Here is a 22,989-nt window from a genome sequence, read left to right as displayed (position 1 = left end):
ATTCGCAGGTATGCAGCGACACTTTGTTATCTTTAATATAATCGGCTTGAAAGCAGCAACATGATAAGAAAAAGACGAAAAGGGCTGCCTAAATTCCAAGGCGACGATCGCCACTCCCGTTCCCCTTAAGCAGTCTTACGTTTGCGAATGCTTTATCCCCAATAGCGGCAGTAATAGCGGCAGCAATAGCGCGAGAGCTTTCCTGCTAAAAGCGTTGATGTCATGATGCTAACGATGGTCGTAGCGCTATTAGCAAGGCTCGTAAAATGTGGATGCCATTGTGGATATCTCTCTTTTTCCTGCTTCTTTTTGTCCATATACAAAGCAATATCATTGTACATCGTGTTTCAGAGCACGGGGTATCGCCACCGTCCCTGGTTCACAGTGGTATTTTATTGATCATGGCATTTTTTGCCTACAATATATTCAATCATCACCAATGCCTCTATTCAGCCGAGGAGAGGGCGGCTGACGCCCTACATTGACACCTTTTGTAGTAGTATTATTGTTTTTTTAATCGTCAAAGCCCCATTGTTAACTCCCGCCAAGGCCGAGTGAGCAAAAGACAAAGCTCATAACTGTCGGCGTCTCACCAAGTGTCAGATCGATCTGCGTTTGATATAGTACTCCGTACTACTACTCGGTGCTATATCAGGCACGGCAGCATTCCACGTCCAAAAGGTTGCACAGACTTGCTGTAAACGCGCGCCGCACCGGACAATCTCGGTCTCAGATTCACTGCATCATACCATCCTCGCTTGCGTCCATTCTGTCTTTTTGTTTTTGTCTCGACTCTTCCTTCTCCCTCGGCCTCGTCCCAACTCGTACGACCCGCCGCGCTGGAAACTGGCAAGAGTTTACAAGTACAAGTACAAACGGCCCGTCTCCATGTAGCGGTACTTTACAGGCTACCACAGTGGGCGCCCTGAATACTTCCGTGCCGCCCAGCCCTTGGTGCCCTCCATCCCTTTTAGTAGCCCATCTGCTAGCCAAGCCTTTCAGCTGTCGTCATTGCTTGCCTATCCCCCTTGTTGCGGCTGTGAAAAAGTATCCGTCTGTTACAAGGGCGCCAAAAAAAAAATTCCCATGCGCTGGAACGCTCTAATATAGTGAATTAGCGCCTAGCAAGCAGTAGGTGCCGAGCCACTACGTCCGTGCATTTTCTGTGCGTCAGGAAACCGACTCGAACCTGAAATATTGATCGCTGACAGCGGGTCTGGTCTGATCTTGTATTTCCAGCTCGCCGCGCTCCCTCTCCGGCAGTCGTGCTCCTTATCTATTTTCTTGCAGGCCCGGTTTTCTCTTTTTTGATCCTTTCCTTTTTTCCTTCTTCTTTCTTGGCTTTCCAATCATCGTCATCTGGAGTGGAATCGGATCCAGCTGTGGCGTCTATCAAAAACGTCAAACGAGGTCGAGTGGCGGATTGGTTGGCGTTGAATTCAAATCAAATCATCCTGGCTATCGCTCCCGATAAGCCCTGCCCAGAGGTAGAGAGACTACTACGTACGACTCCGTATCATCTGGCTCTCATCTGTCAATCCCAATCTCACCTCACCTTGCTCGGGTTACGCAATACGAGATAACTAATCGAGCTTCTCCTCTCCTCCCCTCCTCCTTGCATCCCGACTTTCTCAGCCTCAGACCTGTCCTCTCTGCATCTGCTGTCCAATCCAAGGAGGCCCCCCAGCAGAGCTGAATGCTAAGCTTTTAGTTTAATTTTATTCCTTAATTCCCCAATCCCATCCCGACCCGTTCATTGTCCTTTTGTTCTTCTTTTTGGGAGCCTTCTTCTGCTCGCCTTCCCTCGCTGTCGTTTCCTCCCTCTTTATACCATCACGCCAAGCATGGGAGCCGACGGCATGGGCCTCATCAAGATGCCGTCCCGCCACTGGCGGACTGCCATCATCCTGGGCTGCACGCTGTTCTTGGCCCTGCCCCTCTATCAGCTGCGCGACCACCAGTCCGCCGGATACTACAAGCAGTACATCTACGACCATCTGCCTGCCTATCTCCAGGGCCCGGGAGTCTACAACAACACGCTCTACCACGAGGGAACCGAGGCGGCCGTGCACTCGCAGTGGAACTTTAGCTCGCCATGCCACGGCTTTCCCAACATGGACAGCATCATGCTGGTCATGAAGACGGGCGCCACCGAGGCCTACGACAAGCTGCCCACCCAGCTGCTCACCGGCCTGCAGTGCATCGACGACTTTTTAATCTTTTCAGATCTGGTAAGTCTCCGCTCGTCTTGGAGTGACACCAAGACTATCATATTCCATGCTCCCCCTTTGCATGTTCCCGCCTTGGCAGCGGCATAGCCCCCCTCCTATCCGTCTTCCCGTCCAACAATGCTGCAAGGGACTGGGGCTTTTCGAGCATCCAAAGTGCCAAGACTAACACCCAATCCAGGAGCAGCAGATTGGTAAATATCACATCTACGATGCCCTCGACAGGGTCGACCCCAAGATCCGGGAAAAGTACAAAGAGTTCAAGCTCTACGAAGCCCAGAAGGAATGTCCCGTCTCGCAGAAGGACTGCACAAAAGACATGAATGGCGGCTGGGAGTTGGATAAGTTCAAGTTCCTCAACATGGTGGTGCGGACGTGGGAGCTGCGTCCCAACCAGGATTGGTATGTCTTCGCCGAGGCCGATACCTATGTCGTGTGGCCGACTCTGGTCCACTGGCTGCGCAGCAAGGTCAACCCTCGGGACAACGTCTACATTGGCAGTGTTGCCATGATGTCCGGCTTTCCCTTTGCCCACGGCGGTAGCGGTTACATCGTCTCCGGCGCCCTCATGCGCAAGATGGCTTCGATTCCGGATATTGCCAAGTACGACGATTTGGCAGGAGACGAATGCTGTGGCGATGTGCTCTTCTCCAAGGCTGCCAAGGAGGCTGGTACCAAGGTCATGAACGCTCACCCCATGTTCAACGGCGAGAAGCCCAACACGCTGCCCTACGGACCTGGCCACTGGTGTGAACCTCTCTTCACCATGCACCACATGAACTCGGAGGAAATCAGCGGCGTGTGGCAGTATGAGCAAACACGCACCAACAAGGTTTGTGCCATCTTTACAATTAGACTGAAGCTCAATTGAGAATGAAAATTTGTACTAACAGAATGCAACGCAGGACCTGATGCAAATTCGAGAGATGTATTACGCCTTTTTCGCTCCCAAGATTGTTCAGCACCGCAAGGATTGGGACAACCTATCAGACGACACTTGCTACATTGCTCCCGACGAAGAGAGCCAGAAGAAGGCACCTGGTAGCGCCAGGGACCGCCAGAAGAAGGAAGAAGACAAGAACGTTGTCCAAAAACACGCACACAACTCACCGGCCGCTTGTGCCAAGGTGTGCGAATCCGAAGGGCTCGATATCCCCGCAGACGAATTCGAAAAGCTGGATACGGAGACAGATCGTAGTCAGCTGATCCGATCCAAGTACGACGAAAAGGCTGGAGACAAGAGCTTCAAAAAGGATCGCAAATGCTTCGCGTGGCGATTCCAAAAGGGTGTATGCTGCACGAGCAAGAGCTTCAAGCTCGGCAAGCCCAAGAGAGAAAAGGAGGACAAGGACAAGATGACGAGCGGTTGGTTCATCAGGGGTATCAACGACTGGATCGAGACACAAGGAGAGTGTCCCCTGGCTTGGAGAAACCCTCGTTAAAAAAGGGAGGATCAGTTCACGAAGAAGAGCATCTTTCTTGAATCTTTTGTTTTGGGTATAGACTGGGATAGGATGGGCACACAATTACCGGCGTTTTTTTTTTTTTTTGAGGGGCATGAAAAAAGGGAAACGGAATGACATGGGAGCTTGAATATTGTTTTTGTCTCTTGTTGTTCAATTAGCATCATTACTTTTTTTGTAAACCACTAACTATTTCTTTCATTCATTTTTTATCAATCATGAGGTTAGGAAAGATTGGACCAATCTTCTCATTGCAGATGCGCACGCATAGGTTGGACAATTTTGTTTGGATCAGAAAGCGCAATCACACATGCATATATACATATTTATTTACATAACATATCAAGGGCACTTCATTCATATAAATGGTTCGTTATCGGCATCGTTCACTTCTAATGCAACAGGTATAAAGAATATTTGATTCACATGCGAGATAAAAGAGTCCACAATTCTGTTGATTCATATTCTTTCATGTCAATCTATTATTTAGGTCGTATTGTTACACATCTCTCTTGTCTCTCTAGTTATAGTTCGCAACGAAGCAATCCGCTTGATGTATCATTCTCAATGTTCATCTCCATTATAACCCGCTTAAAGCCCAACACCGCTCCCGAAAAGAAGTTTGCAAAAAATCCCAGGCCATATCGTATACCTTATTTACCTCATGCACACATGGATGTATATTCCCCATACATGTCTTCAAAACCTCCCGCTTGAATTCAAAAAAGACAACTCCGTAATTCCAATGTCCCAGTGATGGCAGCACTCTTCAAGTCTTGATATTATTTCATTTAGATGCCGCTGTCTTCGCCCCATGACGCCCGCACCAGTGGGGATTCTTGGGAGACCGCATGAAGCAGTATGTCTTCGAATTAGGTCTCGCCGGCGGGCCGTACATCTCCTTGATCTCGCAGTATTCGGCGTCCTTGCCGAACCAATCCTTCAGGTGCCTGTGGAGCTCGCAGCGCGAGATGCCACACTTGCGGCAGTATACCTGGCCCCTGACCCGTAGGCGCTCCAAGTCGTTCTCGACATTGGTGCTGTTGGAATGCGGGTGTACGAGAGGACCGGCGCCCCGCCATGCCCATTCAATGTCGTTGGGCCCGGAGTATCGGCTTGACAGCGGGACAGTGCCGTTCTTGCGGCGGTGGATGTCGTACAGCTTAGAGTGTGTAAGGCCAAGGCATGCGCCGTCGATGGGGTCGAGGAAGTCAAAGATGGCGTAGTGTAGCTCGGAAGGAAGGTCGAGGAGGGTGAGGCGAGAAGACAGTCGAGGCTGGTTCGCAGGTTCTGGCTCTTTGTCCGTGACGGAGTGTGAGCGGCGAGGCGGCGGCAGCTTCGGGCGTTGCGGCAGCTGGACAGGCTGCTGCGGAGGGACGGCCGCATGTTCCGGGATGCGATCAATGGTCGTAGGCATCGCGGCGTGGAAGTGATGCGGTCCGTCATTCTGTCCTTGATACTCAGTCAAGGACCACCCCCGCCGAGGCGCCCTCATCATGCCTCTCTTCATCATCAACTCTCGTGCTCTCTGAGCGTGCTCCTCCCTCGACACGACCGCATTTTCAGATCTGCCGCTGCCTGTCTCGAGCATGGCATTGCCGCTCTGAGAGAGGGACGGGACTGCATGTACTTGAACCATTGTTACTTAGTTCAGATATATTCGGAAGACAACTTGTTGAGTAGCGATATTCGTAATCGGCTGTAGGGCAAAAGGCAGTGAAATATGCGAGTTGCGACAGAGCAGGCGATGACCGGGTGATGCGCGCAATGATGTTGACAATAAGGTTGGTATAACCCCCACGAGCTGCAGTAAGGGGTGTGATGCAGAAGGTGTTGACTCTTGTTTGTTTCGTTATCGCAGTTGCGTAATGCGGCACAATGTTTTATTATGAAGTGGCAGGCTCCTCACTAACGACTTCATGAGATAACTAACACGATGCCGTGCCGATGATGTGTGCAAAGTGATTCGCTTTCCCCCCACGCTCTGATCCGGGGCAACGGCTGGTGGTCTTTATACTTGGAGTGTGCAGAAATTGGACCGAGGGCTGGAGACGCCGAAAAAAGGCGACTTCGGGGGCGTGTGTTAGTGACAAAGTGGTGGTGGTGTGACGGAGACTCTCGCTCTCTGGCCTCTGGTTCTTGGCTGGGTTCCCCATAATATGGCGCGAGACCCATGGCTAACACCCAACAGAGTTTTCCTTCCCCTGGGAGGCGAAAATCTTGGTCAGGATGACCATGTGCCACTGCCTCACTTTGCGTGGAAGTGGGCGTTAGCGCGAGGTACGGCAGGCCAGCCGGGGCGCCATTGGTGCCAGGATGGAACTGGGACTAACGCTTGCAAAAACCGGGCTTGACGTACGACGGCTGCGTATCACCAGAAGATCATGTGGTCGGTGCGGACTCATCGCGCATCTCTATCTGGTCGCTTGCGTAGGAGCAGATGGATGTATTCGTACAAGCTTCTTGCTGGGTGTGTCGAATGGTCTGATACCTCTCAGCACGTCTCGCCAGTGATGGAGCAGCCCCGGGAATGGTGGCAAGACAAGGCGGCCGAGATAGGATCATCGGGAGAAAATCTCCTACCTGCGCGCAAAATCAGTGGACCAGCCGCATAGAGATCTTGTCAGTGTCCCTGCGGCCCATCCGTGCATCCAGCTATTCATCCAGCCATCCACACTCTTGCTCAGGTATCACCAGCATATTGACGGCCCGGCCGTACTGCGGACGCTGCGCAGTCTCTGCATGCGGATTGGCCGCTGCAATTCCTGCCGACGTTCTCGATCCAATTCTCCATGCACATCTGTTGTCGCAGAATTGTCTCGAACGTCCATCGCTGCTCCCGACCGGTAGTACCGCAGGCAGCAAGATGTGCTTTTCCAGCTTCTTGCTGCCCTCCACAAGAGCTGCTCTGCCCCCTCACCCGATCCTCTCCGCAATTCCTCCTTCGAGACCCTAAAACTTGTATCACATCGTTGCCCGAACCGACAAAAGATCGCACGCTCATGTCAGAGAAGATGGGCGCTCAGAGACCAACACCGTCGCTCTCTCCAGCATCTCACTTCTCTATCTGGCATAAAAGCGCCCCTTTGCCGGAGAAGATCCCGATCTTCGGTGGGTTTTGGAGCCGTTAGCAGTCCGAGCCGTCATCGCTGCGACTCCACACGGCGCTGCAAGCTTAGCATCATAGCGGAGACAGAGGCTTGGGGACCCTGAATGACCTCGAGGAGCTGCTCGAAATGAGGCTTCGTGGGAAACTTGCACCCGTAAAGTACGTATCACGTAGCATGTAGAATCTAATCAAACGAACGCCTGAATAATGGTGAAAGATGGAAACCCCTCTATTCTTAAACAGAAATGAAGAAGAAGAAGAAAGAGCGCTCTTGCCCATTCGGCGGTGTACCGGGCAGAGGTCAGGTGCAGTTGATCGCGTGGCACGTTCATTCCTGCTACTTCTTCTCCCTGCATTTGCTGGCGCAGAAAAAGCATCGTGAAGGGTTAGCAGTGGTGTTTAACAGCAGCACGCTAAAGTAAAGTCCCTGTAATTGCATGCATTGTGCACATTGTGCGGGCATCGTGACTGTACCTATTCAGTTGGCGTTTGACAGCAGCCAACAATGCTATTATGCGCTTGTAGTGGAATGTACTGGGGATTGGTGACCTACGTAGCCTTCACATTGTTTACTGCGTAGGTACTTAGCCAGGGCTAGTACAAGGGCTTTAAAATTGCAAAGATTGCCCGCATGATGAAAGATTGTACGTCAATCTGGATTAGAGCTATAATCGCTTCACAAGTATCAATATCAGCCTGACAGGTTTTGCAGCCTGAAGTGGTGAGTTCGCAGCTTTCTACATCAATCATCTTATCACCAAGAAACTTTTGGGAGCGAGTGGCGTTTTAATGCCATTCATGTCTCCTTTTCCCCTGTAGGAGCGATAGGTGCGACGTGGATGTCATATATATCGTACATATGTATGCTACCATATTGTAGCTGATAGCTATTAAGATTAGGCAAAGGCCGCCAATGCTTCACTCAAACAGCATCTAAAAGCCAACTAGTGGGAGAATGCACTTTTTTCTTCATGAGGTACTGATATTCCAGCAGCCATTAGCGGACACTACTCAGACCACCACCTTGGGCAAAATACCAGCATTGAATAATTCTGGTTAAAGTTAAAAAAAGATTAATAAGCTTAAATGACAATCGACTCCATAGGTATCCCTAGCTTGTTCTTCCATGCTCTGTTTAGTTCTCATGCCGTCGCAGCATCCCGTCGCTCAATATGCAAGTATTCCAGCAAAAGAGGCATATCATAGACGAATACATGGAAGCGGAATTGGCTCTCCTAAACCACCAATCACGTCTATAGAAGTGCAATTGGCCCAGACCTGGCTCGTCAGATGCTCATCATCTAAAAGCCAATGTCCGTTCCACCGAGATGTAGGCGAGAAACTTGATCCGTCACTTCTCTCCTCTTCCCTCTATTCTCCCCCCTTCAAACAGCGATCCAGATCAGCATGATAACCACGTCCATGCCCTTGCCCTCGCCTCCGTCAAACTTGAAGGTCCACATGCCGTCCTTCTTCTCGTCCCAGTATGCGCCAGTTGCGCTATGCATTCCTCGCCTACCGACATGCGGCTTGCCGTCCGTAGCGGTGGCTTCTGTGCTCGTCGACACGTGAGGCTCCTCGGTCTTGGTGTCGGTGCCGCCGCGGGCCTTATTCAGCGCGGACGTGGGGACCAGGTGCTGGACGATGGTGCTGTTGCAAGCAAACTTGTATGAGGGGGCGCCATTGGGGCCCTGGGGAGTGGCTTCGGAGATGAGCGCCTTCAGCATTGAGCTCTGTTGTCGCATAAGTTAGTCAACGGCCGTATAGTGATTCATCTGGGCTTTTGTGTCGAGGTATCTGTCATACAATAATGGTTGAGTTCCATTGCTCTGTCTTTGCGTGGTCGTAGAATTCCGCACTGCCGATAGCGTTGTTGCACACCTTGAATTCATGTTAGCGGCGCGAGCTCCTGATAGCTTGCACGTTAGGGGGAAATGAGAGCGGCAGCAACGTACATCGGTGGCGATCTGCTTGAGACGGTTGAAGGGCACGGGCTATCTTCCCTATCAGCATGTCTTACATATTACCCCTACTGGAGCTTTATAGTTTTGGTGGCATACCGGGGTAGACATCTTGGAGAGTTGGCTGATGAGCGTTTAGGGGGAGTGAGGCTGCAAACGGACGATGCGATGCGAACTAGCGAGGAGCGGCTGTAGCTTCGTAGGAGATGTCAATGATAGGAAATACTGCTTGTGCGAGACCGCAATCTAGGGTTAGCAGACCATTGACAGCCTATCAAGTCCGTTTCAGCGATAAACCAACGTACCTGTGACACGATGCTTGTTGCTATTGTGCTTCCGACTCGCGAACAGGTTGCTTCGTTCGCCCTGCGTTCGCTTTTCCCCTTTTGGTACAGGCAAAACCGCGCCTCCAGCGGCTGAGGAGCTGTGCACGTGACCGCCAGCCTGGCCATTCCGTGAGCGGTTAGACACTTTGGCCGAGTAGCTGAGGCGATGGCCTGCTATCAATTGGGAACTTTGACGCTGCCCACGTGCGCAGCAGCTCCCCATTTGCGGCCTGCAGAGGTGGAGACTTGCCGGCAGCGACCTCCATAGCTTTCGCCTGCAGATACTGCCGGCTCATCCACTACCGAAATCTTGCTTTTTTCCTCTTCCTTTATATCGCAGCGCCTGCTTCGATCGCGAAAAAAGTTCTCATCCTCTTAAAAGCTCAATCGCTTCAATTTCTCTCCTCCCTACGTGTCGCGTCATCTTACAGCGACTCTGATTTGCTAGCGAGCCTCGCGTAGAAGCATTCTCCAGCTCTACTCCCTGAGCGTCATCATTATCCAAACTAGCGGAAGTTCGAACCTCCTGCGACAAAAACTTTTCTTCACGTTCGCTTTAATTCCGATCACAATGTCTTCTCAGCCTCTTCTCCAAACCGCTCCTGGTAAGTAGCAGTGGTCTAGCCAACGCCCCCTATAATCTGCACGCGTGCCAATTGCTCATCAATCCGAATAGGCAAGCGCATTGCCCTTCCCACTCGAGTCGAGCCCAAGGTCTTCTTCGCCAACGAGCGTACGTTCCTGTCATGGCTCAACTTCACCGTCATCCTCGGTGCCCTGGCCATCGGTATGCTTAACTTTGGTGACCGAGTGTCTTTCATCTCGGCCTTCCTCTTCACCGGCGTGGCCATGTTGACAATGATTTACGCCTTGGTTACATACCACTGGAGAGCAAAGTCTATACGAGTGAGAGGGCAGGCGGGTTTCGACGACCGATTTGGCCCTACCTTCTTGGCCATCATTCTCTTGCTGGCTGTTATTGTCAACTTCGTCTTGAGAATCATGGATCAGTCGAAGAAGCAGAAGAACCCCGTCTACTAAACATTGATATATCTGTTATAAGAGGTCGAGTTCGAAAAATCAACGAGCCGAGGTATGGTCTGGATCGTAGTACATGTAAACTATGTTTGAGAGCTGTCTAGGTCGGACTGTGAAGCTTTGTTGGCCTTGTCCATCAAAATCCCGGGTGAAGAGGGTTTCTCTAAAGGTATTTAGCGCTGTTGCAATTAGTGTATCATATGTTTCTTGGGTATCGGACTGGAGATAATTATTAGCTTAATAAGATTGTTTATAAAAGCTAGGGTATCATAATGCTGTATCCGTATAAAAAAAAATTTGCCCCCCAGGTCCAAATAGCCGTAACCGTAGCCGTAACCGTAGCCGTAGCCAAAATCAAATATTTTTTCCCTTCATCCATTTTACTGTCTATTGTGTAGTGTCCTCGCTCGATTGTACCGTTACGTTTTCCCTTGATTTGAGATCGGAAATTGCCTGGGAGGAAATAAATATCCTTAGAGACTTGTATGTTTGAGCTCGTGGTGGCGGTAACACGGCTTGCTCAAATCGGCTTTGCATAGTCTCAAACGCATTGTCGTCGCTGTCGGATTCATCGTCGTCCACCTCTTCCACATCTGCCTTCTTGGAAGCGGGGTTTCTCTTTTTGGCCTCTGTAGGAAGGTCGAATAATTCGTTGTATTGATACCAAGTCTTCCCTTGCTCGCCGAGCGTCCTCTTGCATTGCTCTGCCACGGTGATCATTTTGCACACATCTGCGGGCCGCGCATGAAGCAAGACTGCGCGCGAGTCTAAGGTCTTGTCGAGGAGATGAGAGGTAGCGCTGGAGACGCGCTTGCGGATTTGTGTAGACGAGATAATTGAGAGGGCGAGGACATTGTGTTTCGAGGAAAGTTCTTTGAGTACGCCCTCGTGCGGGCCTATGAGGGTGCCATTGCTTTCGGTGCGAGATTTCTTTGATGAGGCTGGCTGGCTGGATGACTGCTGCTTTCGCTTCTTGGAGGGATTATCGGCTGACATGACGGGGCGTTTGGAGGTGGACGAGACGTTGTTGATATAAAGATCGAGATGCAAATTCAAGGATTACAGCTTTTGATCGAAATGTGGGTTTGGTGCTTAGTGCTCCATGAGGCTACGCTAGCACCTTATTGGCACTAGCACGATGTATCTGGGCAGTGGTCCATTTCTGGCAAAGAGCCTCTGATTGAGCCAATGGCTGTGAGTCTGCGTTCTATGCAGTACTCTGTATGTTCATGTATTGTTGAAAAGTAAATTAAAGTGTAGTCGACATATTGGCACTTATTACTTGCATAAGCCACTCTGGGCTTTGACTCCCCCAGGTTATGTGCTTAACCAGGCCATATACGAACTATCCGAATCCCGCCAATATCCCGCCGTTTTGCCATGCCATTCATTGTTCCTCTCGTTTCATTGAATCTGTTCCGAAGGTAAGCCGAGTGGCGGCCCAATGGGCTAAACCTTGTTCCTTTGTTCGGCAACTGGCGTGGACCGAGTTCGACCAGTCAAACGGGCTTTTCCCAAGGGCCGCTAAAAGGTTGCCAAAACGCAGCCGTTCCCCAAATAGAAAGCCGGGCCTTGGGGGAGGGTGGTGTGTGGTGTGTGCATCTGGTGATGCTAACTCTACTCCCGCTACCCTTTGAGGGGAAAAGAGGGACGCTACGGGCGCATAGTAACGGGCCAAATGTCAAGTCTTTTTACGACATGGTATCATGTAAACAGAAATCAAAAATGCAGTGCATTGTCTTTGCCCGAGCAGGTTTGAATGTCACTGCTGTTCTTGACTAGACTTGTTTAATGATGACCCGGTTGCAAATGGATGACGAGTTTGCCAGCTGTTGAGGTGGAGACTGTCAACGCATTCTGCGGCGGTTTTGATACTAGACGGGTGGATATGGGCGAGTACGATCGGCCCACAAGTCGATGGAGGAGCTGGTAGATGGGCCGTATTAGTTGAGCAGGTTTGAACAAAGGACGCCTTGTAGAATTTGCTCAACAGGGCTTTAAAACCAGACAGTTGCTGGTTTCAACGTCTTCACACTGAGTTTTAGCTGGCTAGATGATTCGCCAGGCGACGTTGGATCTGTGTTGGAAAGATGTTGAGCAATCGATCTCGAATCCCGGAATCGAGGTTTCTACGCCGTGGATTGGTCAAAGGATTGGGCTGCATTGGAGCCTTCAATGCACTAACGGCATTAGCGCGACCCTTGGCAGCGACTCTCGGTGGGTATTGTTTAGTATAGAGAATACGACGCCTTGAACGATGTACAGATACACACTGTACTGCTGCCTCGGGCTTGTGTAAGTGCCGTACATATGTAGCCTGGATGGAGCAAGCCGCCATAGCGTTGGGCTACGGGCCGCAGGCGATAGGCAGCGGTGCATTGACTTGCGAAGCATGAGCTAGTAGTATTCGTAATTGTATTCCAAATGCCTTCACGAAAACGAAGGATTTACTCGTACAAATGTACACTCGCATCTCTCTTATACGGGCTCTTTGTCCTGTGTCTGTCGGCGCTAGACTTGGGTACCGGGCCGTGGCAGCCGTTGTACTGCAACGGTCATATTGATAGTCATGTTTGCTATTGATTATCAACTGAATAACAACTCAGCCCGCTTCAGGTGGCACCCGCTGATACTGCACTATACAAGCAGGAAGAAACTCTGAATCGCTACCTACTCCACCTCCCCTCCTCTTTTGATATCCACGGGGCTTGACAATCAGTCAACTTTTGCGAGAAAAAGAAACACCAGTGGCGGCAGACGCACCCCGAATCCCAAACGTCTACTGCGGCAGAAGAGTGAGACGGCTGGCTGCCTGTGCAAGTCAAACAGAAACAAAAGCCGCCAGTGTGTTCTCGCATCCCTGTCCTACGGGCAAACAAGAGCTGGTTGGTGCTTTTCGTTGTTAGCAGTCTAGCGGCTTACTGCTGCTCTTCTCTCGGGCCACTTCCCCGCTAGCATCGAACGAAAAGCTAACTGAGATCCTGGTCGGTCGGTTTCTTCCAACGCTTCCTCCAGTCCTGGGTGCATCCACCTCGCAAGGGACTTTGGGCTCTGGAAGCGGTATTGCTTGCTCTCGTCCTGCTGCTAGCGCTGCGTCTGGGCGTCGACGATGGCTGCAGAAGCAGCAGTACGGGGTAGCAGGCAGGGCTACTGTACTATAATAGCAGTACAGTACCTATAGTGCTCCATACCTCTCAGAAGCAGATGACAGATGCAGACGACGAGTCTATACAGTCGAGATAAGAAGCTTTTTGATAACCTATGCCCTAAAAACGTAAAAACAATGGGATCATCTTATCAGTGACAGCACCACGAGTCCATCCCATCTCGCAAAGATACCACCCCAACAAGGCGATAAGGCCCTTCTTGAACGTGTACCCCGAGGCCAAGGTGCGGTAGCCAGCAGCTGCACCGCACGAGTAAGTCTACTTGGCCGCATCTGTGGAGTACTTTGCGCCCCGGAGGCGGAGGACGGAGCAAAAGGAGCCCCAGCACACGGAACGCTGCACCTGGAAAAGTTCCTGTACTTGTACTGTACATGACTTGCACCTTCTAGCAGCGGCATGTCGCGACCAGCCTCCACGCAGTTTGCGCTGTCCAAGTACCGTTACAGGCGCATAGACCCCCTTGCAGCACCGTCCCAGCTGGCAGCAACCACAGCGCTAGCGGAGGCACATGCCGCCGGCGGCTCTGCCCACTCCCACTCACAGCTGCACCGCCAGCACAGGTACCGGTACTCGCAGCCCTAGCTCTAGCGTAGCGTAGCTCCAGGCGCCAGCCCAGCGCGGCCCACCGCCAGAAAACTGGCCCGTCGAGTCACAGGCGCCTTGGCCTTGGGCAACTCGCCTCCGCCTTGGTTCGCCGCCCCTGCTGGCCCTGCCCTTTCGTCTCCTTCCAGGTGTCAGACTCGCGCAAAAACAAACCGCCTCTTCTCACGCTGCGCTTGAGTCGCCTCCCCCCTTTGCTTTTTCAAACTTCTCACCTTCCTTTGCCCCAAGCCGCCTTCTAATTCTCCCCCTTTCATCTCATAACACCACTCTCCCTATTCTTAATTTTTTTTCTCACCCGTCCTCTGTCGCGCTCTCGCCCAGAGGCTTTGCTCGAGGCTTTCGCTAGCACTCGATCTCCCCCAGACCTCTCCCCCTATTACAGGCTCGCGCACGGCGCTCATTCACCCCTTGTCTTCCCTCTCGCGCGCTGCCTTCACTGCAGGTCAGATCCAGCGTCCTCCGACCTCTCCGCCGGCCACAAAAACAACACCAGCCGCCTTCACAAGCCCCCCTTTTTACCCAGCGCCACCCCAAACCTGCCACGGCCACTGCCTGGGCGTTACGTCAGCACGCGCACTCCCATCGCCCCACTATTTGCCTCCCTCGCTCAAGTCTAGTGCCTTCATTGTTTGCGCCCATAGCGCATCATTACTCATCGCCAACTTCAACCTCTCGCTAAGAGTGCATCTCGCCGTTGCGCCTTTCGGTCGCATCGCATCGCATCGCATCGCAGTGCATCGCTAGCTTTACCGCAGTCGCACAGCAGCAGCGAGCATGTCCATGTTTCGGTTCTGGAGCTCCGAGTCACGGGGAAGCGAGAAGACCATCAACGGGTCGCCAGCTACCACCGCCAGCCAGCCAAGCCGAAGCTCGTCTGTCGCAAGCGACTTATCGGCACGACCAGTGCCTTTGAAGCGAGCGCATTGCGACGACGATGATGACGAAGCCATGAGCTATGTTGCGCCGTCAAAGCGCGCAAAAGCTGGCTCCGGAGCGTTCGCTGAGAAGTCGTCTTGTCCGAGATCTGAGCCCTGTGCTCTCGAAAGCGCCAGAGACTTGATCCAAGCTGAATTCTGCCAGGAAATCCTGCTCAAGCATAAAGAGTTAAGATTGATCAACCAGGAGCTAGCCAAGTGCCAGATTGCGCTTGAACAGCTGCGACGATGCCATCTGATCCCGTATCCTGTGAATTGTCCCACCCCGCAACAAATGTTAGATGTCAGCGCCGGAAAAGGTCCTGCAGTAGTGGCCAAGGCCGGTGATGCCGTCCCCCGTTGGGCTCCTCCTTTCGGCGTCATCGATGGACCCTACTCTCGTCACTATGCCAAGTGGCTCATCCCTGATCCAGCCTTTGACGGCATTCAGCCGGAGCTGCCTCATGCTCCTGCCCGCGGTTTCATTATGGAAGGAAGAACAACCAGGAACAGTAATGGTGACTTTGGAATTGGACTTGTCAAGGGGCGCCGTGGCAACGGTAGTCAGAAGTTTGAGTCTCTGTCGAGCGGCTACCCTCCACCCAAAGACAAGGTCGGCCCGTGTGTCCTGACACGCTCGGATGGCCAAACCGTCAAGCTTGTCTGCCTGGACTGCCATCGTGACAACTTCTCGAGCACTCAGGGCTTTATCAACCACTGCCGCATTGCACACAAGCGTGATTTCAAGAGCCACGAGGAGGCTGCCGTCCATTGCGGCCAGCCCTACGATGCTTCCGAGGGGGGTAACATCCCCAAGGACAGCAAAGCATCAGCCCCCTCTTCGGCTCCGGCCGCCGCCGCCGCCGCCACTACTACTACCACTGCCACTGTCTCCTCCACGCCCTACGTGCATGCCTTTGCGCGCCATGACTTGGCTGACCAAGACATCTTCAAGTCTCTTCGGATGAGAATTTCCGACTCGCTAAATCTTTACAACCAGGGCAAGCTGTCGGTTGTCAAAGTCCCTCACAATGTCAATGCTGTCGCCTATCCCGGCAAGGCTCAGTCTAGCAAGGCTCAACCCAGCAAGGCTCGCAAGGCACCGGGCTTTGGCCCTTCAGCTGATGCGCCGTACTTGTCTCGCCTCTTGAAAGCTCGCAACTTCCAAGGCAACCTCCATGATGTTGTTGCTGATGCAAAGAAGAAGATATCCCTGGAATTTGCTGCCGGAGAGGAATCAGAGGCTGAAGGCTCCATCTCTCCTATGCGGAATTCACCGCTTGCCCGAGCGTCGGTTGTTATGCGCATGCCCGCTAGGACCGCGAAGACGCCTACTGCCATGGGCCCCTCAGCCCGTCCGACAAGCAGCAAAGGCCGTTCAGCCCACATGCTCTTGGCTTCTCCATCAGATTCTGACATGGCCATCATGTCTGGCAATCACCGATCGAGCACCATGCTCTCGGATGAGGACATAGACATGGAGGACGCTGACTTGAGCCCCAACACGCTCGTCAGCAACAATGCGCCTTCCCTAGTTAGTGACGACGGGGAGTACGATGATTCTGATGAGGGCTCTTCCGTCTCTGGAGCAAGTGACCAGCTGGAGGCGGAATCGGTGTCAGACGTTGCCGAATTTTCGTTGGACTATGAAGCAGACCCTCGAGGTCTACGCCGAGAGTCCGCGAGCATCGCAGGACCTGTACGTCTTCGCAAGGAAGAAACCAAGCCAGTCACATTTATTGGTCCCGTCAGAAACAGTGCCAAGGAAGGACGACAACGACATGCCTAAAGACATGACTTTTTCCATCAGTATCACTTACCATTACTCCGGATATGAACTCTTCCACCTTAAATCACTGGCAACCAGATAGAGCCAAACTCCCTTTGGATTCTCTGTTACTTCTCATCACCTTTTTTGCGCCCTTTAAGAACTATAACTCTGTTTTTAGCTGTTTACGACTTTTTTTTTCTATGACGTCTCTTTTCTTACTCTCTCAATTTGAAATCTCTCAATGGTTATTGGTTTGGGTTGGGTTTGGCTTGCATTTTTATTCATATATCTTTTTAACTGGCGCCAACGGGTTTATTCGAGGGCATTAGGATTCTTTGCGTGTTTTTTGTATTAGAGGCTCGGTTTCTCTTTTTTTATTATTTTCTTGTTCAGATGGTGTTGGCGCAATGGGTTAAAGCGAAGCGTGCTTGAGGACTGCTCGGCCAAATTATCAAAGGATGACCGAAGCATAAAGCGCGACCTTAGGGTGGCAAGCTATGGGAAGACTGTTTTATCTCTCTTCTTTTTTTTTATATCTCTTCTCTTGTATGATACAGTTAATGCCCGCGAGGATTTTAGCGATGACGGAAATAAGACTGATGGCGGGTCGAATGCCCCGTTTCCTACTTGCATTGGCTGATTGGCAGCATTAAAGTGTCGTTCAATGGTTTCTGAAATATATTATGTTATATACAGGCAATATATTATTCTTTTATACATGATATATATGGGTGTCGTGCTTGACTTGTTTAGATTTTACAGCCCATGCTAACGCTCCCCATCCGTGCCAGAGGATAGTTCCTCTTCATAAGAATACCGTGCAGCATCATTGCTTCTCTACAATCTACTTGTAGTCATGTATTTTACTCTTACACAAGCACCGGATCTCAGATGGTATCACTTTACAATGACAAAGAACAAGTCTTAGCCACGATTGTGTTCGACGTCGAATCCTAACATGATATTAAGCGGCTAACTTAGAATTACAGGCATTATGTGCCGAAAACAGTTCCCAATTACTCTTATGCGCCAGTTTATTATACCCAGAGCCCAGCCTCTCATTTCATTCAAGGATTTTCATCTCCATCTATCTCTCACTTTCTCACTTTCTCTCTCTCTCCCTTTAGAGAATAGCGACGGCGGCAGCACCAGCAACAGCCATGACAATGCCAGCAACGTTGCCAATCATGGTAGGAGCAGCAGCAGCTTTGGAGCTGGATGTGCGGGCAGCGGTAGTAGCGCTAGAGCTGGTGGCGCTGGTTTCATCACCTTCACCAGAGGTTGGGGTACTGCCGCTTTCCCCAGTAGGAGTAGCCTCATCGTCGCCAGAAGCTTCAGAAGAAGTCTCTTCAGAGTCGGAAGAGTCCGACGTCTTAGTCTTGGGGGCAGCAGCGGTGGTGGTGGCAAATTGAGAGGCAACTCGGCAGTAGGAATCAGCCTGGTTCTTGACTGCAGGGGCACTGATGTCGTTGGGGCAGTTGTTGTAGCAGCTGTTGATGAACACTCATTAGTATACGACAATCTTGAAGAGTAAGAAAGCATTCAAAAGGAAAGACTCACGTCAAGACGGCCTGGTACGCTGCGCAAAGGCATGTGTAGTCAGTGGGGTCGCACGCGTCGGCCTAGAAAGAGTATTTGGAGTCAGTTGAGGTGCTTTTATATGGGTAGATGGGACAATATCGTACAGTCTTGGTAGTTGAGTGCAGACAGTCTCTAAGAATGTATTCAGCCAGACAGGTAGAGCCTGGAGCATCTGGCGATGTGGGAGAGCTGGCGGCTGGAGCAGCGGTGGGAGCAGCGGTAGGTTCGGCGGTGGAAGCCGCAGAGACGCCAGCAGCAGCGAATAGAAGAGTAGCGAGGAACTTCATCTTGAATGATATTAAGTTGGGCTATCTTTTGACGTGTAAAGTGCAGCTGGATATAAGCAAAGAAGAAAAGCAGTAGGCAAATGCTTTATACGATGGCAATGATGATTATGATTACAAGACCGCGTTAATGGAAATGAAGAAGAGAGAAGATAAAAAGAAGAAGAAAGCGAAAGGACAAGACAAGAAGGGAAGAAAATTAAATAAGAAGCCAGGGGAGGTGAGGTGAAGTCCGATCTGGCAGCGACAAGCCGGGGGGTGTAAGTGAGAATGGGCCATTTGAGAAACCCCAACATGCCACCTACTACGCGCCCCGGATTTATTGTCGAGGTAGCATGGGCCCACGGCCGAATTCGCGGCGATTGGGGGAATTTTTCTCTTCTGCTAGAATTCTACTAGCCTCTACTTCGTATGTAGGGACAATGCCGGGTGCCGAGGGATAGCCAGTGTATACTCGAGGCTGCTACTGTTATTGCTACGATCTACATGTACATGAGAGATATGAAGAGAGAGATACTGCGTTTCTTTCTAAATCCTTTAAAAGGGATAAACAGATCTCCGCAAGGTTAGAGAGTACTAGCATGTGAACTAATGGCAGCTACTGATTCGCGCTTCGTATGAACGCGTGGTTAAAGTTTGCACGAGTTTCACACAAGAGGGACCGAGGCCTTGATATCACGTCTTGTGTGACTGACGGTGATACCCAGATGCTATAAGCAGATGTCGGAGCTCCAGCAAGAGAAAGCAGAAGCTCGTATCTGGCCGGTGCCACTGTGCAGACAAAGCCCTGCTTATCGTGTATACTCCATGTCTTTTTTGTCAATAATGATCTGTTACTAGTATGCCATGTCTCGTGTCGTCGCGTAGGTAGGAATGGATCGCATTATGGGTCATAAAAAGGGAGGTCTATAATCGCGGTGCGAGCCAATGGCAGGCGCAGGTCTAGAACAGCGAGAAATGGAGCTGCGGCTGTCTGCGGGGACGTTGGTCCGCCCCTTCTCAACTGAGATGGTGCCTATCGTCCTACCCTTCAGCGGTTTAGCACCTGCTCGGCAGCGCTTTTTAGCACTTCAGTGCCTCGTAGCGAGCGCTGTTAGTGGGCGACGGCGCTGCAGGTCCGGGCTGGTCTGCCGGTGGGCGAGAAGCCGGCAGGGCCATTGGCCAGGGCAGCAAGGGATAGAGTTCAAATAGCTGCGAGGTGCTGTGACGGCACAGAGTAGGATGAACTCTGTTTTCGTGCCTGTGCTGATCTTTGTTACTAATATTAATTCTTTTTTACTATTTGGTTATGAGCATGAGCAGGGCAGCATCTTGTCTTCGTTAACGTTGGCGATCCCCCAGACGTTCCTCTCCAGGGGGCTCAGCATATACACGGAGTAATGCCTGGTAAAACGGCGAGCACAGGTCATGGAGGAGACCCTTCGCTTCTCGTCTTGCTTATCCAGGATGTCAGCCCAAGAATCGGTGTGCGAATTTCATACGGTCCGAGCTTTTTCTTCTGCTGCTCTTTTCGTGGCACGTTAAGCTTTTGGCTGGATTGTGCCGTACCTGTACTTCAGGCACAGACAATGCTCCAAGACACGGGCTGCTCTTAGCTGGTCTTACCCCTTGGAGGCGCAACGCCACGGCGGTTGGTATTGGGTTCATTGCCTGCAAGAAATTGGGTGGCTTGTGTGCGAAATGAAAGTGAATCGGTGTTTTCTGCAAGGGGTCCTCAGGCGATATACGGGGTGTCGCAAAGGTCCTCAGTCGTAGTATGATGCTACTCATCCAGCTGGCACCATGGCCTTCGAGGTAGCATCTATTACGGAGCAAGCTGCATGGGGACTCCATATTACTAGTAGTAAAAAGAGTTGCCTTTTGGAGCAGCTGCAGCTCGGTGCTGGCCAGGCTCGAAATATTCCGCTGGTGAGATGCCGAGGATCACATCCTTGTATTAGTGGCGGTTTATGCTTTATTCTCTGCATAAACTACGACGAGGCCGTTACACATCCAGCTGCGCCTTGAAATGTCCATACAGTATTACGCGCAGTTTGCACAAGAATGCTCTTGAGGCAGAAACTTAAAAGCTCTGTTGCCTTGTCTAGTAGGCATCTACAAATGATTGATGCCTCAAGTTGTTGGTTGGCTATTCTGATACGTATATGGGGCAAGTGAGTGACATAGATTCCTGGTGCCTGATGCTTCGCTAAGATGGCCCATATCGAAGACGATGACGACAACAGTATAGCCAGGCAGAGATAAAAAATTACAATAGGCGGATATGCTATAGCCAACCAAGAGAATAACAGTTTGATATCTTTTCAATTTACCTATAAAGACATCAGCTGAAGCCGTCAATGAGACTCAGAACATCCTTTATTTGGTGCTCTATTCCTTCATAGGGTAGCAACGTCACTGTTCGGGTTTCAGGAGTGCTAGTGAGTAGCTCGCGATTTTAGCTTGCGCGGCGGAACCTCTCCTGCCCCACCATCGACTTACACTTGTTCGTTTCAACCCCTCCTGAGCAACCAAGCTTCGGTTCTCAGAGGACCAAATCGTTTCGACGACGAAGTCAATCACTACAGATCATCAGAGTTTTGCTAGTCACATTCACCATGGCATCCATTACGATTGAGCGAATCCTGGCCGCTGCGCCTGTCACCACCCGAGGCCAGGCAACGCTGCTCTCGGCCGATGCTAAAGGCACCAGAATCGCCTATGCCGTAAGTTCAACGCTTGGCTGACCGTATCTTCCTATGCTCGACCTTATGACACAAGAGTGCTGACCTGATTTGCTCTGCAGTCCGGCAAATCCATCTTCGTTCGATCCATCGACGATCCCTCAAACAGCAAGGAATACACCGGCCACACCCACCCCACCACCATTGCTCGGTTTGCGCCCAGCGGATTCAAGATTGCCAGTGGTGACTCTGCTGGTATCTTGAGAATATGGGAGCCCGAATCTGTTGAAACTACTCGAGGCGAGTATCCCATCATCTCTGGTCCTTTGCTGGACATTGCTTGGGATGGCGACTCTCAGCGCATTATTGCCGTGGGCAACGGCCGACAGAAGTTTGGCAAGGCCATCATGGCCGACAGCGGCAACTCGGTTGGAGAGATTATTGGCCATACCAAGTCAATCAACGCCGTTAGCATCACGCCAAAGCGTCCCCTGCGTGCCGTCACCGTTGGTGATGACGGAAACGTCAACTTCTACCACGGTGTTCCGTTCGAATTCAAGAGAGTGACGAACCTACACACCGGCTTTGTCTTGGGCGCCGTCTACTCCCCTGATGGATCTATATTCGTTACTATTGGACAGGATAGACGGATACAGCTGTACGATGGCGTTTCGGGTGAGCCCATCAAGCAAATCGGCGAGGGAGAGCACACTGGTAGCATCTTTGGTGTCTCATGGTCCCAGGACGGAAAGAAGTTTGCAACTGCCAGCGCAGACCAGTCCGTCAAGCTGTGGGACGTTGACTCAGGCAGCGTCATTCAGACCTGGAAGTTTGGTGAGGGAGTTAGCGTGCGTGACCACCAGGTCGGCGTCGTCATCCCTCACGGCAGAACAGATGGTCTCATCATCAGCATCAACTTGGCTGGTGAGCTGACATACCTGCAAGAGGGCAAGAATGAGCCCGTCAGAGTTGTGCAGGGTCATGACAAGGGAATTACAGCCTTGGCCGGCACTTCAGATGGCAATGGAGTCCTGACTGGCAGCTTCGACGGTCGTGTCTGCTCCTGGGACCTTGAGACTGGAGCTGCAACTGTTGTGGATGGCCAATCCCACACAAACCAGGTTACCCAGTTCGCTACAGACACAGGCAAGGTATACAGCGTGGGATGGGACGACACTATCAAGTCGATTGATGAGTCTGCCAAGACCTTCCTGGGCGAGTCAGCGAAGCTGCCTGGCCAGCCAAAAGGTGCTGCTTCCGCCGGCGGTGTCGTCTATGTGGCCACTCTGGCTGGTGTCGCAGCTTATTCAAATGGCAAGCTGCTCAAGGAGACCCCTCTTGACTTTACGCCAGAGGCTATTGCAGCTCATGGATCCTATGTCGCCATTGGAGGTCAGGGAAGTACCGCAAGAATCTACACAGGCGACTCAAGTGGTAACCTCGAGTACAAGGAGTCTGTGTCAAGTCCACTCGGCACCATCACTGCCCTAGCATTCTCCAAAGACGGTGGTCACCTGGCTACTGGAACAAGCGTGGGAAAGATCCTGGTCTTCAAGGTTGGATCATGGGAACTCGTAACGGACCGCTGGTCGGCACACACTGCGCGAGTCACCTGCATCTCCTGGGATGATTCAGGGTCATATGCCGCCAGCGGTAGCTTGGATTCTCACATCTTTATCTGGTGCCTGGAGAAGAAGCTCCAAGGTCAGCGTATCAAGGCACCCAATGCTCACTTGGACGGCGTAACTGGCATCACTTGGATCGCGGGCGGTCGGGTAGCAAGCTCTGGAAAAGATGCGACCGTCAAGATCTGGGAAGCCAACAATCTGCCTTGAAATCAATTGTAAATAGAATTCTTGACCCCTAACCTGTAATGAAATC

The 22,989-nt window shown here is 51.5% G+C and overlaps 9 protein-coding genes across 9 annotated transcripts; 5 read left to right on the top strand and 4 right to left on the bottom strand.

Moving 5' to 3' along the window:
• Nucleotides 1–1,844: 1,844 nt before the first annotated feature.
• GGI43DRAFT_380603 (uncharacterized protein) lies at nucleotides 1,845–3,670 on the top strand (the record flags this gene model as incomplete). Its single annotated transcript, XM_083203007.1, has 3 exons — nucleotides 1,845–2,231; nucleotides 2,410–3,060; nucleotides 3,134–3,670. The coding sequence occupies 3 exons, from the start codon at nucleotides 1,845–1,847 to the stop codon at nucleotides 3,668–3,670; spliced, it is 1,575 nt and encodes a 524-aa protein (XP_083064251.1).
• A 773-nt stretch (nucleotides 3,671–4,443) lies between these two features.
• Nucleotides 4,444–5,469, bottom strand: GGI43DRAFT_251736 (uncharacterized protein). Its single transcript, XM_083200833.1, has one exon. The coding sequence runs from the start codon at nucleotides 5,328–5,330 to the stop codon at nucleotides 4,479–4,481; it is 852 nt and encodes a 283-aa protein (XP_083064250.1). The 5' UTR covers nucleotides 5,331–5,469; the 3' UTR covers nucleotides 4,444–4,478.
• A 574-nt stretch (nucleotides 5,470–6,043) lies between these two features.
• On the top strand, nucleotides 6,044–6,759 carry GGI43DRAFT_251734 (uncharacterized protein). The gene has a single exon (XM_083200832.1). The coding sequence runs from the start codon at nucleotides 6,222–6,224 to the stop codon at nucleotides 6,645–6,647; it is 426 nt and encodes a 141-aa protein (XP_083064249.1). The 5' UTR covers nucleotides 6,044–6,221; the 3' UTR covers nucleotides 6,648–6,759.
• Nucleotides 6,760–7,867: 1,108 nt separating this feature from the next.
• GGI43DRAFT_251731 (Tctex-1) lies at nucleotides 7,868–9,088 on the bottom strand. Its single transcript, XM_083200831.1, has 5 exons — nucleotides 9,067–9,088; nucleotides 8,861–8,986; nucleotides 8,756–8,794; nucleotides 8,607–8,681; nucleotides 7,868–8,533 (listed from the first exon to the last, which is right to left on the bottom strand). Exons 2-5 carry the CDS (start codon nucleotides 8,870–8,872, stop codon nucleotides 8,186–8,188), a joined length of 474 nt encoding a protein of 157 aa, XP_083064248.1. The 5' UTR covers nucleotides 8,873–8,986; nucleotides 9,067–9,088; the 3' UTR covers nucleotides 7,868–8,185.
• Nucleotides 9,089–9,658: 570 nt separating this feature from the next.
• On the top strand, nucleotides 9,659–10,128 carry GGI43DRAFT_380600 (uncharacterized protein; the record flags this gene model as incomplete). The annotated part of the gene is made up of 2 exons (XM_083203006.1): nucleotides 9,659–9,692; nucleotides 9,764–10,128. 2 exons carry the CDS (start codon nucleotides 9,659–9,661, stop codon nucleotides 10,126–10,128), a joined length of 399 nt encoding a protein of 132 aa, XP_083064247.1.
• A 192-nt stretch (nucleotides 10,129–10,320) lies between these two features.
• Nucleotides 10,321–11,282, bottom strand: GGI43DRAFT_251728 (uncharacterized protein). Its single transcript, XM_083200830.1, has one exon. The coding sequence runs from the start codon at nucleotides 11,119–11,121 to the stop codon at nucleotides 10,513–10,515; it is 609 nt and encodes a 202-aa protein (XP_083064246.1). The 5' UTR covers nucleotides 11,122–11,282; the 3' UTR covers nucleotides 10,321–10,512.
• Nucleotides 11,283–13,971: 2,689 nt separating this feature from the next.
• On the top strand, nucleotides 13,972–17,304 carry GGI43DRAFT_396593 (ADA HAT complex component 1). Its single transcript, XM_083204991.1, has one exon. The coding sequence runs from the start codon at nucleotides 14,670–14,672 to the stop codon at nucleotides 16,596–16,598; it is 1,929 nt and encodes a 642-aa protein (XP_083064245.1). The 5' UTR covers nucleotides 13,972–14,669; the 3' UTR covers nucleotides 16,599–17,304.
• Nucleotides 17,305–17,519: 215 nt separating this feature from the next.
• Nucleotides 17,520–18,758, bottom strand: GGI43DRAFT_396591 (uncharacterized protein). Its single transcript, XM_083204990.1, has 3 exons — nucleotides 18,266–18,758; nucleotides 18,141–18,202; nucleotides 17,520–18,070 (listed from the first exon to the last, which is right to left on the bottom strand). Exons 1-3 carry the CDS (start codon nucleotides 18,446–18,448, stop codon nucleotides 17,704–17,706), a joined length of 612 nt encoding a protein of 203 aa, XP_083064244.1. The 5' UTR covers nucleotides 18,449–18,758; the 3' UTR covers nucleotides 17,520–17,703.
• A 2,284-nt stretch (nucleotides 18,759–21,042) lies between these two features.
• On the top strand, nucleotides 21,043–22,943 carry GGI43DRAFT_380596 (WD40-repeat-containing domain protein; the record flags this gene model as incomplete). Its single annotated transcript, XM_083203005.1, has 2 exons — nucleotides 21,043–21,150; nucleotides 21,231–22,943. 2 exons carry the CDS (start codon nucleotides 21,043–21,045, stop codon nucleotides 22,941–22,943), a joined length of 1,821 nt encoding a protein of 606 aa, XP_083064243.1.
• Between the last annotated feature and the right edge of the window lie 46 nt (nucleotides 22,944–22,989).

The sequence above is a fragment of the Trichoderma evansii genome, assembly GCF_050947405.1.
Source record: "Trichoderma evansii strain SZMC 28006 chromosome Unknown GGI43scaffold_3, whole genome shotgun sequence".
In the NCBI taxonomy this organism is placed as follows: Eukaryota; Fungi; Ascomycota; class Sordariomycetes; order Hypocreales; family Hypocreaceae; genus Trichoderma; species Trichoderma evansii.
This window is presented reverse-complemented; position numbering and strand designations above follow the sequence as displayed.